At 57.8% G+C, this 15,179-nt stretch overlaps 1 protein-coding gene across 4 annotated transcripts in view; it reads left to right on the plus strand.

Moving 5' to 3' along the window:
* The window catches only part of WSCD1 (WSC domain containing 1), a 50,116-nt gene that overhangs the window by 5,961 nt on the left and 28,976 nt on the right, over nucleotides 1-15,179 (plus strand). For 3 of the 4 annotated variants that reach the window (XM_051991486.1, XM_051991484.1, XM_051991487.1), the window contains exon 2: nucleotides 6,493-7,153. In XM_051991486.1, the coding sequence (XP_051847446.1) occupies nucleotides 6,709-7,153 (445 nt within the window). In that variant the 5' untranslated portion in view covers nucleotides 6,493-6,708. Of the gene's footprint in view, nucleotides 1-6,217; nucleotides 7,154-15,179 lie in introns of those variants that run through there. The other variant, XM_051991485.1, reaches the window with a different exon arrangement.

Genomic DNA, 15,179 nt, shown 5'->3' on the forward strand with positions numbered 1-15,179 from the left:
GTCATTGTCACAATGGCATTATTGCCACTGTTGTCACTGGTGTTTCCTATGTGTGAAGCTTCTCTTTTTGGAGTCAGGGTCGCCTCTGGACGTGAGGGCTGTGGCTCCCTCAATGCAGCCCTTCTAGGAACAGGGTGGGTTCTTCCCAGTCTCCTTTTCTGATACGGTCGCCACCCTGGCAGACTGGGGAAGGGGGCGCCACTGAGGTCCGTTGCGTAGATTTTAGCAAAACATCTGACAAACATATTGATGCTGTTTGTCTAGAAACTGGACCAAATGGTGATAGGACAGGTGCCATCAGAGCAGGTGGACTGGATGTACCAGAAGAGTGGTCCTCCATGGTGCCCAGGGATCTGTGCCCAGGCTTGTGCTGTCAAACACTTGGATTCCGGCAGTGAGAACCAGGGCAGGTCTTTTTTCTAGATTTAGCCCAGATAAGGTATCTCATGGGTCTTTCCCTCTAGAAACCTGCTGGCCCTGGTGTAGAAGGAGGACTCAGAGACATGGAAGATGAGGGCAGGAGGAACCCTGGCACAGGACAATGGATTAACCCCTTTACTCTCTACCAGGACGGGAATAGTTACAGATGCCTGAAAGAGATTCAGATGTTCCAACAAGGGAATAGCCACCATATTCATTGAGGCACTTGCTAGAGAAGAGACCCTGGCCCAGAACTAAAAAGCTCCTTTTTACCTCCTTCTCCTCCCTCTCCTCTTAACCCCTAAACTGTCTGACCACTATGGCAGAGCTGGGGACCCAGCCTGGGGGCAGAGTTTTAGATATTAGCCTCCTGCCAAAGGGACTTCATCTTGGATGAAGAGCTGTCAGCCCAGCCCCAAGCTCTCTTCCTCTAAAATGTTACCTCAGCCCTCTCAGGATTCATGCCTGGCCAGGGAGGGTTAGAATCTTCCTGGCTTATCTCCACAACCAGACCATAGACTTCTTCACCTTGGAAGTACTTCTCAATGGACTACTTCTCACAGTGGACATACCCTTTGCCTCTGAGCCCTGGCTTTCTGATGGACTGAATCCTCCCAGAACCTTTAATTCAAGGAGCCCCAGACCAAAGGCTGCACTGATGACATCTCCACAGGGGAAGTGGTGCTTCCCTTCTTTTTTGGCCTCAATTTATGTATTGTCCTCCCTTTAGAATATAAGCCCCTGAGCAGAGACTCTCTTTCTGCTTCTGTCTGTATTCCCAGCACTTAGGACAGTACCTGGCACATTGATGAGGTTGAGTTTGGCAGAGATACTGGAGCGGTTGGCCATTTCCTTTTCCAACTCATCTTGCAGATGAGAAATCCAAGGCAAATAGGGTAACATGACTTGCCCAGGGTCAGCGTCTGAAGGCAGATCATCTTTCTGTCCCAAGGTCTGATGCCCTATTCACTTCTCCACCTGGCTGACTGAAGGTTCTGTATACCTAGCCCCAATCTCTGAATCACCAACCCCCTCTCTGGTGACCAAGAGCCACTGGCAACCTTCCAGTCATCCAGGCCAAAGACCTCCATTGTCCTGCATCCAAACAAGATGACTCTTCCTCCATAATCCCTCTGCTAGCCATCCCCTTCTCTCTCCCTAGTTGACTCTACTTCATAAACCCTCTTCTATCCATCTTCTTCTTCTCTCTCCCTAGTTTAGCCTTTTGTCACCTGTGACCTAAGAAATAATTGGCTTCCTTTCTCCCCATCTACTGTCCAGAGAGCCACTGGATCTTGCTAAAGCACCCCTGCTGCCTCTGCTGAGGAAATGCCCATGATTCTCTGCTGCCTGTAGTGCCTCAGCCTGACACTAAAAACCTTCCCTTCCAATCTCTGGGCTCATTGAACATTCTAAATCTTTACACAGTCCTCATTCCAGCCAACAAACTACCAGGCTATTCCCCAGACTTGAGGGTCCAATCTTGCTTGTGCCTCTGTACACCCCGTCTCTAATGCACAGAATGCACCCTCTCCTCCTTACGGTCTCTGGAGCCTTGGCAGACCACCTCCTACAGACTGCCCTCCCTGATTCCCCCAAGTTTGGGATGGATGGCTTTCATTTTTTCATAACTTTTTTATCCCATGTATAGTGCATGTGTCTGTATATTGTCCCCCCACCCCACGCAAGACAATGTTAGCCCCTTGGAAATAGGATTTTTTTTCTCAGCATCCCAAAGGTCTGAATATCCTGGCACAAACTAGGTGCCTGGGTTGCTTGGATTTCCTCTAGGTGACTTTGGCCAAGGTGACTTGGGTAGGCAGATGAAGTTGAGAATTCAGAGAGAAAACACTCAGAACTCGTCTTCGTTTCCCCTCCTCTCCCCTCTCTTCCTGCTTCTCTGCTCATATCATGAATGCAGGTCCTGGGTGCTGGGCAATCAGAGACCGATGGGCTGACCCACCAGGCTCTGCACAGGGCCCTCTGTTCATGACTTTCCCCGGGGAGGAGGAGGGGATCTAACTGGGGGCTTCTTTCTAAGAACTCCCCCAGCTCAATGGCTGATGGATGTACTCTGCATCCAGTCCCAGCCTGGAGCTGGGAGAAGCCCAAGTGCCAGAGGAAGGAGAACTGGCCTTGTGCCCAGCACTGAGACCCAACTTTCCTGGTCTTGCCATAGATACCATATGGAGGGACCAAGAATTTGGCCATCAAAAAGTTACACTTTTGGACAGCCTCTCTTGTAGTGCCACTTTTCCTTTCCCCGGGCAAGGGAGGGGTGGAGAGGGAGGGAGGAAGAGACAGAAAGAGAGAGGGAGGGAGAGGGAGATAGTGAATCTTAAATGGGAGGGATCTTTAGAGTGAGAATAGCTCCCAGAGAAGGGAAGGGAAGGGACTGGAGTCACACAGCCGTGGTTCCTGGCCCTCCCTACTCCTGCCCCAACCCCTGCAGTCCAGCCTTGCATTCAGCAAGGGCTCTGGCCATGGGGAGGGGAGGGCTGGCCCAGTCCTCTGGCTGATTTCATTAGTTTGGAGCAACATAAATTAAACAGGCAACAAGGGCATGGTTTTGCATCAGCAGATATTACCTCATGTCTGTCCTGTTCCTTATGTGTTTAATTCATTCATCCATAAAGTGTGTGTCTGCTCTTCCAGACACTAGAGTCTCAGCTCATCTAAAACCAAGAGGCTCTGGGGGCTTTGGAGGGGGCAGCCTCTGTGCCCCAGGAAGGAGACTTAGAAGGGCTGCCTTAGGTTAGGGGTGCCGTCCCTGACTTCCTCTCCAGCTTTAGGTCCAAGCCTCCAGGATTTGTTTTGGTTCCGGCTGCATCAACAAAACTTCCCTCACTTCAGCGTGGGGCCTGCTGGACAGGGACTGGACAGACCATCCTTTGCACAAGTCATGAGCCAGAAAAGGGGCTGCTCTCCGTGCAGAATGACCCTAAGCTCTGCAGGGGCAAGATGGCCAGCCACAGTGACCGGTCTGGGCAGGTTAGGGCTTTGCCGAACATTGGCAGGATCTGTGTGGGCCCGGGGGCTCTTGGGAAGAAGGGTGAGAAGCAGTCACTTTGCCATTCTATAGGACTCCTGAGCCAGCAACTTTCCAGGAGGTGAGAGGCAAGAGAACAAGACAAAGCCCGAGGTTACATGTTCCAAGTCTGGAATGATTTTTCAAGTCTCCTGCCTCTGGCTCTAAACAGATCATTTTACTCATGATGAAATCAGCTCGGAGGCGCTGAGTAACAGTCCCTGGGTCACACAGCTGGCAGGTGCTAGACTGAGACCATCCTAAGCAGGGACAGTCATCGCCCCGTGATAGCATCTCTCTCTTTTTGAATGCAGGAAAGATTTCTTTTATATTCTTCCGAGAATGGGTGCCCTAGGTTAGGAGATGGACATTGGAAACTCCAAAGGCAGCAATTGTATCCTGAAGCACAGGCCCCTCCCCTGATTCCTCACTAACTGGCTGTCCCAGAAGTTATATCATCTCTCTTGAAATAAGTGCACAAAGTGTGACTCCCAAGCAGGATGACTGGAGGTCCCAAAAACTTGGGTATCCCTTGAGCCTTGACAGACAGGCTCCATACCTGGTCTATGAGGACCCAGTGTTCTGCCCTTCTGGAAGGGTGTTTAAATGTCTAATAACTGGTGCTCCAGAAAAAAGTACATACAACACGATTTTAGGTTTAATTTGAAATATTAACATTTTCTCCATCATTTGCTTTGGATAATTAATGATATAAAACCAAGTCCTAATTTGTAACACTGGCCAGTTTCTGAGGTGAAAATGTAACCGTCAGCTCTCCTGACCAGCCATGACCCATCCCATAAGCACGTGCATTTAGGATTAGGCTTCTGACTTGGCCCTGTGGCCTTTACTTTTTCAAATCAGAAACTGAAGATTTATGTAGATGCACCTTCACTTAGCTTAGCTCACTTTTGGCTGGGGAAGGAGCCTTATTTTTCTAAACATCGATTAATGGCCAAGACGGTCCCTGCACTCTGGACACTTACAGTCTGAGATGATGTGCAAACACCTACAAACTAACAGATCCAGGACAAATGGGAAATCGTTAAGGGAGGGAAGGTGTTAGAATGTAGAGGGTTGGGGAAGGGTTCTGGTAAAAGATGGAATTATAGTAGGAGGAATTAAGAAGGGAGAATATCCCAGCCACAGATGGCCAGAGAACACTTTTGTTGTTCGCGTCTGACTCTGTGAGCCTGTTTGGGGTTTCCTTGGCAAAGATCCTTGGATGCCGTATATTGCCTTCTCCAGCTCATCTTACGGATGAGGAAACTGAGGCAAACAGGGTGAAGTGACTGGGCCAGAGTCACAGAGATAAGAAGTGGGTGAGGGCAGATTTGAACTCGGAAGTCTTCTCAGCATTAGGCCTGGTGCCCCATCCACTTCATCCTAGCTGCTAATACCTGGAGTGTCTTGTGTGTGGAGCAGCTAGGAGGCCAGTGTCACTCAAGATGCAAGGGCAGAAGGAGGAAGTAAGAAGCCTAGAAAGGGAGGAAGAAACTGGGTTATGAGGGGTTATGAGGGGCTTTGGATGCCAACCATTTTGTATTTGCCCCTGAGACAATCAGGAGACACAGGAGTTTACTGAATAGGGGCTAACCAGGTCACTTCAGCAGTTGGAGAATGGCTTGAAATGGGGTCCAAGATTTGGACTGGGGGGAAAGCAGATAGACCCCCCCCAATAGCTGTGGCAATGGCCTGAGGTGATGGGAGCTTGCGGCAGTGTCCGGGCAGGGTCAGTGCGTTGGAGAAATTCTCCAGTGGCACCATGTTGGATGTGGGCCCTGAGAGGAGGCCAGGATGGCCCCTGGGTTCGGAGTCTGGGGATCTGGTGGGAGGGGGCGTCCTCTCTTCCCAGCTGGGAAGGTGTTGGGGGGAGAGGAAGTGAATGAGTTCTCTTTTGGCCATGTCTACTGGGCTTCCATCTTGAAGAGATTCGAGTTTGAGGGTGAGGAGAAACTGAGAGAATCATCAGACTAGAGAAGGGCATTCAGTCTGTGGGAGCTGATGATGTCACCAAGGATAGAGAAGATGGCCCAGGCCAGAGCTCTGAGGGAGAAGAGGGAGGGGAAGGGAGAGCAAAGAGGGAGGGAGGGAGGGAGAGAGAGAGGGGGGAGGAGAGAAGGGGAGGGGAGGGGGAGAGAGAAGAAAGAGGAGGAGAGGGAGAGAGGAGACCGGCAAGAAGGCCAGGTGCCCTTGGCTCCTCTCTCCAGCGCTGACTGGGGGTGACCCAGCTGCTCTCAGTCCTCTCCTTCCTCTCTCCTCTCTTCCCAGACCAGGACTCTCTGCCGTCTCCTCTAAAGGAGGCTTAGGATGACTCCGAAGGTTTAACAGGGAAATCCAGGGGATGGGGGAGGTGTGGGGGCCCCTCAGCCCCGCTCCCATGGCCTCCCCCGCCCGCCTCTTCACGCCCAAGGGAGCCGCTCACATTTGGAGGCAGCGAGGGGCCGCCCACGTGAGGGGCACAGAGGCGCAATTGACCGGGAGGCTGGGCCCTGGCCGGGCCCCAGCTCTCATTAGTTACTGGCCCAAGGGTTAGTCACAGCTCACAGGAGCTTTTCTTCCCTGGACAATCCCCCGCCCTATGAAGAGTAGCCTTCCTCGCGGATCAGCCAAGGCGGAAGGCAGCTGAGGCGGCATCTGCCAGCCTTCCCAGAGGCGCCGCCTCTCGGCCCGGCCTCCGCAGCCGCGGCCGGCGCTCGGCCCTCTCTACCCCCTCTTTCTCCCCCCTTCCCCCCCGCGTCCTCCTCATTAGAATACAGGTGCACTGGCCCGGCCCGGCCTAGCGGCTCCCCTCCCCCCTCCCCCCTCACTCAGGCCAGGAAGGAGGAGGGGACGGCCCTTCCTCCCCTCATTCCCCTGCTGTTTGTCGCCAGTTCTGTCCCGAGTGAAGCCCGGGAAATAGAGCGCTTGGAAATAGCGCCGTGCGCAGACCCAGGCTCCCGGGGCGGCCCCGCTGCCTCCCCCGCCCTCCCCAGGGCCGCCCCCTCCCCCGGCCCTCCCGGCTCCCTCCCGCTGGCTCTGAGCCCCTCTCTCTGCCCCTCCAGGGTTCTGCCTAGCTCCAGACTCGGGTGATGGAGCCGTCCCTGAGGCTGCTCCGGAGGCTTCCGCAGGCGCCGGGCTCCAGGGGTGTCGCAGCCAAGTTGTGATGGGAGCCGGGATCCGCCTGCAAGCAGAGCGAGCGGGAGCTGAGGCCGCCCGGACCATGCGAGGCTGAGCCGGGGGCTGGAGGCGGCCCCCAGGCCGCCGCCCCCCGCGAGGGAATGGCCAAACCCTTCTTCAGACTCCAGAAGCTCCTGCGGCGCACCCAGTTCCTGCTCTTCGTGGTCACGGCCGCCTACCTGATGGCGGGAAGCCTCCTGCTTCTGCAGCGGTCCCGCCTGGCCCTGGCGCCCCAGGGGCCGCGGCCCGCGCCCAGCCCGCTGCAGGCTCTGCCCGTGGCGGCCGTGGCCCTGGGCGTCGGCCTCCTGGACGGCGGCCCCGGACCTCCCGAAGGTCCCCGGCTGCTCCTGGGAGTAGACGTGCTTCACCGGCCGCCCGGGGCCGAGCCCAGGCTGGGGCCCCGCTGGCTCATGGCCCGCAACTCGGAGCTCCGGCAGCTCCGGCGCCACAGGTTCCGTCACCTTGTGAGTGAGCGGGAAGGAGCTCGGGGCCCGGGCCCCCGAGCTGGAGACCCCAAGGCCTTGAAAGAGGCCGCCGAGAGCCAAGGTAAGTCGGGGCGTCTGCTCGGGCCGTCAGCGTGTCCACAGTGTGCAAGGGCTGGGCACCTGCACCAGAGAGCGCTCCCCTCCGAGCACGGCTTGGGCCAGCCCCCTGGGGAGGGGGAGGGGCGGGGAGGGGAGGGGAGGGAAGGACGGGGGAGGGGCGGGGAGGGCCAGTCATCCGATTCCATTGCTCTCGGCTCCTCCCATCTTGAGGGTCCCGCACCTTGTGCCCCGCACTGTGTTCAGGGCTCGTTTCTCCAGTTTCAGAGAAAGGCTGGACCGAGACCCCAAGGGGGGAAGGGTAGCCTGCTCGTGGTTCTGGGCAGTGACTTAACTATTTGCCTCACTTTCCTCATCTGTAAAAACAGGGATAATAGCCGCCCTTCCCTCCCTGGCAGGATTGTTGGGAAGAATCAATGAGAAAATAGCGGTACAGCGCTTAGCACAGTGTCTGGCACGCAGTAGGTGCTTAATAAGTGCTAGTTCCCTTCTTCACTCCACCTCCTCCTGGCTGTGGCTACAGGAAAGCCGGACTCTCAGACACCCTTAGGCTAGCCAAGGGCTGCCCTCCTGCCCTGGTGGGGGGGCTTCTGAATTCTCCTTCTTCCCTTGTGTATTTCTGAATCTGTCCATCCCGGGGTCTGCGCCAGGCTCCAGAAAAGCTGGGTTTTAGGGCAGAGACTGTGGGGGGAGGAGGCCTTTTGCATGCCCCGAGCTCCCACCACCCAGGGCCCCCAGAGTCAGATCTGCTTGGTCCCATGGCAAGTTCACTTTGGGGCTGGGGGGGGGCAGACCTCTGGGTGACATGGGGATGCTTAACCTGGAGGCGAAGGCAGGTAGGCCTCTCTTGGGCCTTGCCCCTGTCCTCTCTGCACCTTCCCCAGCAGTGGGCCTGGAACAGGAGCGGGGGAGAGCCCCTTGTTGATGTGGACAACACAGGGGAGCCACTGAGTCCTAAGCCCAGGACCTTTTGGGGCCACACTGCTACTCTGGGTGGTCTGGCTCATCTTGGCTTGTGTCCAGTGATGAGATGGGTAGGAAGGGCAGGGTGGCTGTGGCCTGGCCCGGCGTGGGGGTGGAGGCCGGAGGTAGCTCTCCCAGCTCCAGACAGGCAGCATTCTGGGCCCAGACCTCTGGGTGTGGGGCTCAGGGAGGTCCTGCTGTAGGGAGGCCCTCCTGGACCTAGTCCTGGGGGGGGCAGAGCCCCCCTGCTCTGACAGGCTGGTCAGAGTGGCCAGTGGAGGACTCTGGGTGTGGGGCTCCTGGCCTGAGACCAGGGAAATAAGCCCGCTTAGGCCAGATTACCTCCTTCTGGGAGCCTCCTGGGGGGCAATGAGTGCCAAAGTCGCCCCTCCCCCCGGCCAAACTGTAGTTTCCAGAGCTTGCTTCTCTCTGAGGCAGGTCGGGAGGAGCGGCCCAGCCTGGGAACGGCTCTCCCGCTCCAGCGCCCCATGAGAGCCCCATTGTCCTGGCCGAGGCTCTTTGAAAAGGCATTTACATCTCCTTTTTCATGCTTTACTTGGGGCTGGGGGAAACAAAGCTGCGGAGCCCCTCAGTCAGCTGGTCAGCTGCGGGGGGCAGGGGGCTGTGTTCCCAGAGACCCCGGACTTTCAGACCCTGTCAGAGAGGAGGAAAGGGCTCCTTCTGGGGGGGATTCAGAGGACTGGCACTACAGGGGAGCCGGAACCTGAGACAGCCCTGGACTTTGCCTCCACCTCATCCCAGGCAGGCCAGGAAGCCTGAATGGGAAGGGGCTTCTCCCCCGGGATAGGCTGGAGCAGTTGGCCATGGCCTTCTTCAGCTCATGTGACAGATAAGGAAATTGAGGCAAGCATGATTGTGACTTGTTCAAGGCTACACAGGTTGGATTTGAACTCGGAGATGAGTAAGGTTCTAAGCCCCAAATCCTCAGTTTTCCAGATTAGATTTTGTTCCTGCTGAGATCTTGGCCTCCCCCCTTCTGTATGATGTCAGATTGTGGCGGAATCTGTCCCCTCTCCCCCTTAGCTGCCTTTGGTTTGTGTTATGCACTTGCCCCTCTGCAATCGAGGACCTTTGTCAGCATGAGATGTGTCCCCCCACCCCTTTCTTCCCCATGGGACATATCCAGTGACTGAGGGCTCCTCATCCCTGCAGGCCGGCTTTATTCTTGGAATCCATCCTCTCTCAGGACTATGTCATTCTTAGCAGCATCTGTCAGGGCCCATCACTTCTGGCAGAGGCCAAGGAGAAGGAAACGAAGGAGTGAAGGAAGGAAAAGGGAGAGGAAAGGAAAGAGGGAGGAAGGGATAGAGGAGGGAAGGAAGGAGGGAGGGAGGGAGGGAGGGAGGGAAGGAGGAAGGAAGAAAGGAAGGAAGGAAAGATGGAAAGGAAAGGAAAGGAAAGGAAAGGAAAGGAAAGGAAAGGAAAGGAAAGGAAAGGAAAGGAAAGGAAAGGAAAGGAAAGGAAAGGAAAGGAAAGGAAAGGAAAGGAGAGAGGGAGGGAAGGAAGGAGAGAGGAAGGGAGGGAGGAAGGAAGGGAGGAAAGAAGGAAGCAGCAAAGGAAGGAGAGAGGGGAGAAATGAGGAAGGAAAGGAGCATGGGAAAATGGAGGGAAGCCAAACAGACTTGCCTAAAGGTCACACAAAGCACTGTATAAATGGGAGCTGCTGCTGCTGCTGGAGTCTATAATGGCTCCTGGCAGCAGAGCCCCCCAGGGCTGGAAGCTGCCCCCTGGCCCGGGGGAGTGATGCCCTGGCCGCATTGAGCAATGCCCACCGTGGCCAGGAGGTGCTGGGAGCAGGATCTGTCCCATAAGCACTTCCTCAGAATTAAAGGCTAGGGGTTCAGAGGCAAAACCCAATGTCTGCTGTGGAGGAGCTGTCTGGCTAACCGAGTGTGTAGCTAGAGGATGGAAGGCAGGGAAAGGAGGACATATTTGTATGTCCTTACTATGTTCCAGAACTGTAACACATAGGATGGCCCCTTAGGAGGTGCTTGGGTGGCCAGGTCTAGAGTTCAGATCTGTGTTCAAATGCAGCCTCACACACTGACCAGTGTGACCCTGGGCAAGTCATTTCACCCTGTTTGCTCCAGTTTCCTCCTCTGTCAAATAAGGACCCTGGAGAAGGAGATGGTAAACCACTTCAGTATCTTTGCCAAGAAAACCCCAAAGTGGGATCCCAAAAGGAGGCTGTGACAGAAATGATTGAACAGCAGGAGCCCTTTCCTGTTCTGAGTGTCCGGGAACTCTGGGAAGTGGGATACCTGCCAGCTCCCTTCCAAGTCTGACTACTGTCCACTGAGCTTCTCCACCAAGCTCAGGCCTTGAGCTGTGCTGGGGGAGGATGAGCCCCGGCCAGGACTTCCTCTAGGATCACCCTCCCCTTCTCCTCCCCCCCAGAAGCCTTGCCCCAGGCCTTGTACATGCCTGGGGCCAACAAGGGAAAGAGCAAGGTCAGCTTCCCCCTCAGAGACAGGGACTCTCCGGAGCCCGCCAGAGGCCGCCCGAGTGAGGGCAGGAAGGTGGAAGAGCTGTCTCACTGAGGGAAGGGCTCTGCCAAACTGAAGGGCAGGGACCCATGTTACCTATTCAGTTCATCACAACCCAATTCAACAGACAATTCTTGTCTTCTGTGCACACAGAGAGCTTACATTGCGCTGGGGAATGAGTAAATACAGAATAATTTCAGAATGGAGGGGGGGCTCAGGAGCTGGAGAGGGGCTCAGGAGCTAGAGGGGGGCTCAGGAGCTGGAGAGGGGCTCAGGAGCTGGAGGGGGCTCAGGAATTGGAGGGGGCTCAGGAGCTGGAGGGGGCTCAGGAGTTGGAGGAGGATCAGGAACTGGAGGGGGCTCAGGAGCTGGAGAGGGGCTCAGGAGCTAGAGGGGGGCTCAGAGCTGGAGAGGGGCTCAGGAGCTAGAGGGGGACTCAGGAGCTGGAGAGGGGCTCAGGAGCTGGAGGGGGCTCAGGAGCTGGAGGGGGCTCAGGAGCTGGAGGGGGCTCAGGAGTTGGAGGAGGATCAGGAACTGGAGGGGGCTCAGGAGCTGGAGGGGGCTCATGAGCTGGAGGGGGGGCTCATGAGCTGGAGGGGGCTCAGGAGTTGGAGGAGGATCAGGAGCTAATGACAGGCAAAGGGGAAAGCGGGCTTAGGGGTCTTGGCCAGGAACTGGCCAAGGACGAGGAGTCTGCAAAGGTCTTTGGGGCCTCGGATGCCAGGCTTCCAATGCCAGGACAAAGCAGGAGGAGGGAAGGAGGCTCAGCTGCTGACTCGGGACTCGTCATTCGTTGGGAGCCGCCGGGCTCTGCAGCCCCTGCCGCCCCCAGAAGTGGCCCTCAGACAAGCGACAAGTCAAGTTCCAGAGTCCTCTGTGAGGGGAGCTGGCCAGGGCTCTCACTCCCAGGATGGCATGGGATGATGGCACGGGCCGGCTCCCCGAGCAGGGTCCGCGCATCTGCAGGAAAGGGTGCCTGCTCTCTGCCCTGGGCCGGCCGAGCAGCTTCTTCGGGACTTCGGGACTTCGGGACTTCAAGCCTGCGCCGGACTAAGCAGACGCACCGGGATTCCTGCACGGTTAGCTAAGGGCAGCCGCCCAAACGGGGCCAGAGATTGCTTCCCGGCTCGCCTCCTGCCTCCTCAACCCGTGCTCTCAGCTCCATTTCCCAGATGAGGAAACTGAGACGGGCAGAGAGAGTCCCGGGGGAGGCACGCACCTGGGAGGGCTGGGAAAGGCTCCTCGAAGGGATGGGAGGGGGAGGGGGGAGATTTAGCTAAGGGCTGGAGGAGCCCAGGGCCGAGATCGGGAGGTTCTCGGGAGATCAGCATGAAGAAAGCAAGGGAGGAAGCCGGCGGCCTTCGGTGAGAGCAGGGGCTGCCATGAAAGGGGGCGGGTCAAGTAGTCCAGCCAATCAGAGGCAGACGAGAGCACTGCGGGACAGAAGGCCGGGCCCTCCAGTGGGGAGGGGGCTTTGGGCAGTGATTGCGGGTGCGGGGAGAGGTGTTTGCGCTGGGGAGGGGCAAGGGGGGGAGAGAGGGAGGGGCAAGGAGACGGGGAGTAAGATGGTGCGGCAGGAGACTAGAAGCTGCAGAGACTGGGGAGTCTCTGGAACCCTCTCCCTCCTACGGGAAAGCACCGGGGAGGGGGAGGGCCCAGCGCGAGGGGCAAGGGCGGCGGCGTCGCCAGGCCAGTGGAGGACTCGAATTCTAGGCCGGACTCAGGCTTTCTTCCCGCTCCCTTCACCAGTTCCGCGAGGAGAGGCAGCGATGGCCGGAGTAGTCCGAGGCTGGAACTTGGCAGGGACGCCCGAAATCGGGGGGCGGGAAACGCCGGGGTCTCCAGGGGGTCCAGATGGGGAGGGAGGAGAACGGAGCTAGGGCCGGGAATGGCCCGGGAGGGAGAGCAGCGGAGGGGGAGGATGAAGACCCAGAGCCGCGAGTCTCAGGCCCCGGACACGGAGTGACCGAGGCCGTGGCCCTTTTGGAGCCGGCGTGCGTGGGGAGGAGGGGAAGGGAGCGGGTTGGAGGGGCATCTGTCTGCGCTGACGTTGCCAGGTTGGGCGCGGGAGCGGGGAGGGGAGCCGAGCTGGCCATCGGTCAGTGGGGAAGCCGAGGGACGGTTTTTGGTGCGTGTGGGGGCCCTTTCCAACCGGGATGCAGTAACCGGGCCCAGCTGATACCGTGGTAGTTAATAAGGATATAAGTTAGCATTTATATAGCGCCTGCTGTGTGCCAGACACTGTGGCTCTAAGTGCTTCGCGATGACAATCTCATTGAATTCTGGGAGGGAGGTGCTACTGTCAGCCTGATCACACAAATGAGGAAACTGAGGCAAAGAGAGCTAAGTGACTTCTTCAAGCTTGTAAGTGTCTGAGGCTGGATTTGAACTCAGGTCCTTCTGAACCTAACATTCCACCACCCCCCCCTTCCCCCGCAGCAGGACCCTGGACACACACGTCCCAGGCTCCCTCAAGCTCTGTTGGCTGGCGGCCTCCCTGAAACTCAGCTTGGAAACAGTAACAGTGTGTGCCAGCCTGAGGGAATCAAGGGAGAGCTTGGGGCAAAGGCAGGGCTGGACTGACTCAGCTCCTTGGGTGCCCTTGTCCCTCAGCCTGAAGCCTTCTAATCCTGGATACTCTTAGACCAGCTGCCCACCCCATCCCCTCACCCCCAGTCCCCTACCCTCGTCCCTCATCCCAGCCCCCTCACCCTCGTCCCTCACCCCCAGTCCCCTACCCTCGTCCCTCATCCCAGCCTCCTCACCCTCCTCCCTCATCCCAGCCCCCTCACCCTCCTCCCTCATCCCAGCCTCCTCACCCTCCTCCCTCATTCCCAGCCTCCTCACCCTCCTCCCTCATTCCCAGCCCCCTCACTCTCGTCCTCATCCCAGTCTCCTCACCCTCCTCCCTCATCCCAGCCCCCTCACCCTCCTCCCTCATCCCAGCCTCCTCACCCTCCTCCCTCATCCCAGCCCCTACACCTTTTCCCACACCCCCTCCCCATATCTTCTCCCTCCAGTCCCCTGCCATTACCCCCAGCCTCTCCTCGCCCCATCGCCGCTGCCATGCTGACTGTTCTCAGGACCACGGCTCTGACCCCTGCACTCAGCATGGCCTGCCTGGCTCACATTGGGGTGTATGGGAAGGGGGAAGGCCGGGGTCTTGCTCTCCCAGGCCCTGGGGCCTAACGTCCATCTTGGGTCGGGCAGCAGCAGCTTGCAGCCCGTGTCTTCTCCTCCTGTTGGGATGGGCTCATTCTCCCTCCGAGTGAGTCTTCTGGGAGAAGGGAGACTTCTGGCCAAGGCGGGGCGTCTCTGTCCCCACAGACTCAGACCTGCCTGCTGGACAGATTGTGGGGGGAGGGAGAAAAGTGGGGCCGCCCGCTGAGACGCCAAGTCCCGTTGGTCCGCTGGAGGTTTGCGGCCGTGAGCCAGAGTCCGGCGGGGCCGCCCAGGCAGAGAGATGACCCACATGCAAGGAGGGGAGCTGAGCAGGGGCGTGCAGACAAAGCTGGCCTTTCTCTTGTGCCGAGCAGCCACCATCTTCCCGAAAGGGAGGCCGTGCCCACCTCGGCCAGCTTCATGACTTCCTGGGAGGGACAGGAGGCCCTCCCCATGGAGCTTCACTTCCTATTGACGGTAGTTTTCGGGGCGCACCGATGTTTCCCACCTGGGGAATGCCCTTGTCCCTGCGCGGCCATCCAGATGCTCCAGGAGCACCACGATCATCTGTGTGGAAGGACCGGCCCCGTGTGATGCTGCGTCCCAGCACTCCCTCCGGGGCAGCCCGCCTGAAGCCTCCCATGGCCCCGGACTGGGGCCCTGCCCCGGCAGCAGCCACTGGACCCCCTGGTGAGAAGAGGCGCTCAGCCAGAGATGGGCCCGTTCTGCTGGATGGCAGAATCCCAGGGCTTGGAGAGAACTTCGAGGCTGGCCAGTCCAAGAGCTCAGCCAAGAAGCTGAACCGTGGCCACCTGAGCTATGGCGCTGGAGGATGGCTGTCTACTTTGGACTTTCCAGTGGCCGAGTCCCTTGGCGGCTGGCACACACAGCTGCCCCTCCGTGCCCACGGCCGTCACGCCCAACCTGGCCGTCCTCACAGGATCACGGGACTAAGTGCCGGACCCTCTGCCCTTTGCACCCAGTTATCCCTTCCAGTCTCCCAGTTCTGCTGCTTCTGGCCCGTCAGAACCAGTCCCATCTCCCAGTGACTGCCCTTCACACACAGCGCTCCTCCCCCTTCCCACCCTGGCCCCTTTTCTCCTCGCTAGCCTGAGACCTGCAGTTCTTCCAGTGCTCCGTGTAATGCCCAGACGCAAGCCCCCGCCGCGTACGTGGAGCTCATTACTGCCTTCCCCAACATTTTGACGTTTTCTGAATGTAACAAGGTTCTCCAGGTGTAAACTAGCGTTGCTCCTGGGCCATAGGATTCTCTGTAAGTCGCCTCAGCTTGTACCCATTTTCATGACTGTTGACCGATCGATCTACATTTATTAAGCACCACATTTGTGCCAGGCACTGGGCTAAGTGCTGAGGACAGTCCCTGTCCTTAAGGGGCGT

This window comes from Antechinus flavipes, chromosome 3, assembly GCF_016432865.1.
Source record: "Antechinus flavipes isolate AdamAnt ecotype Samford, QLD, Australia chromosome 3, AdamAnt_v2, whole genome shotgun sequence".
In the NCBI taxonomy this organism is placed as follows: Eukaryota; Metazoa; Chordata; class Mammalia; order Dasyuromorphia; family Dasyuridae; genus Antechinus; species Antechinus flavipes.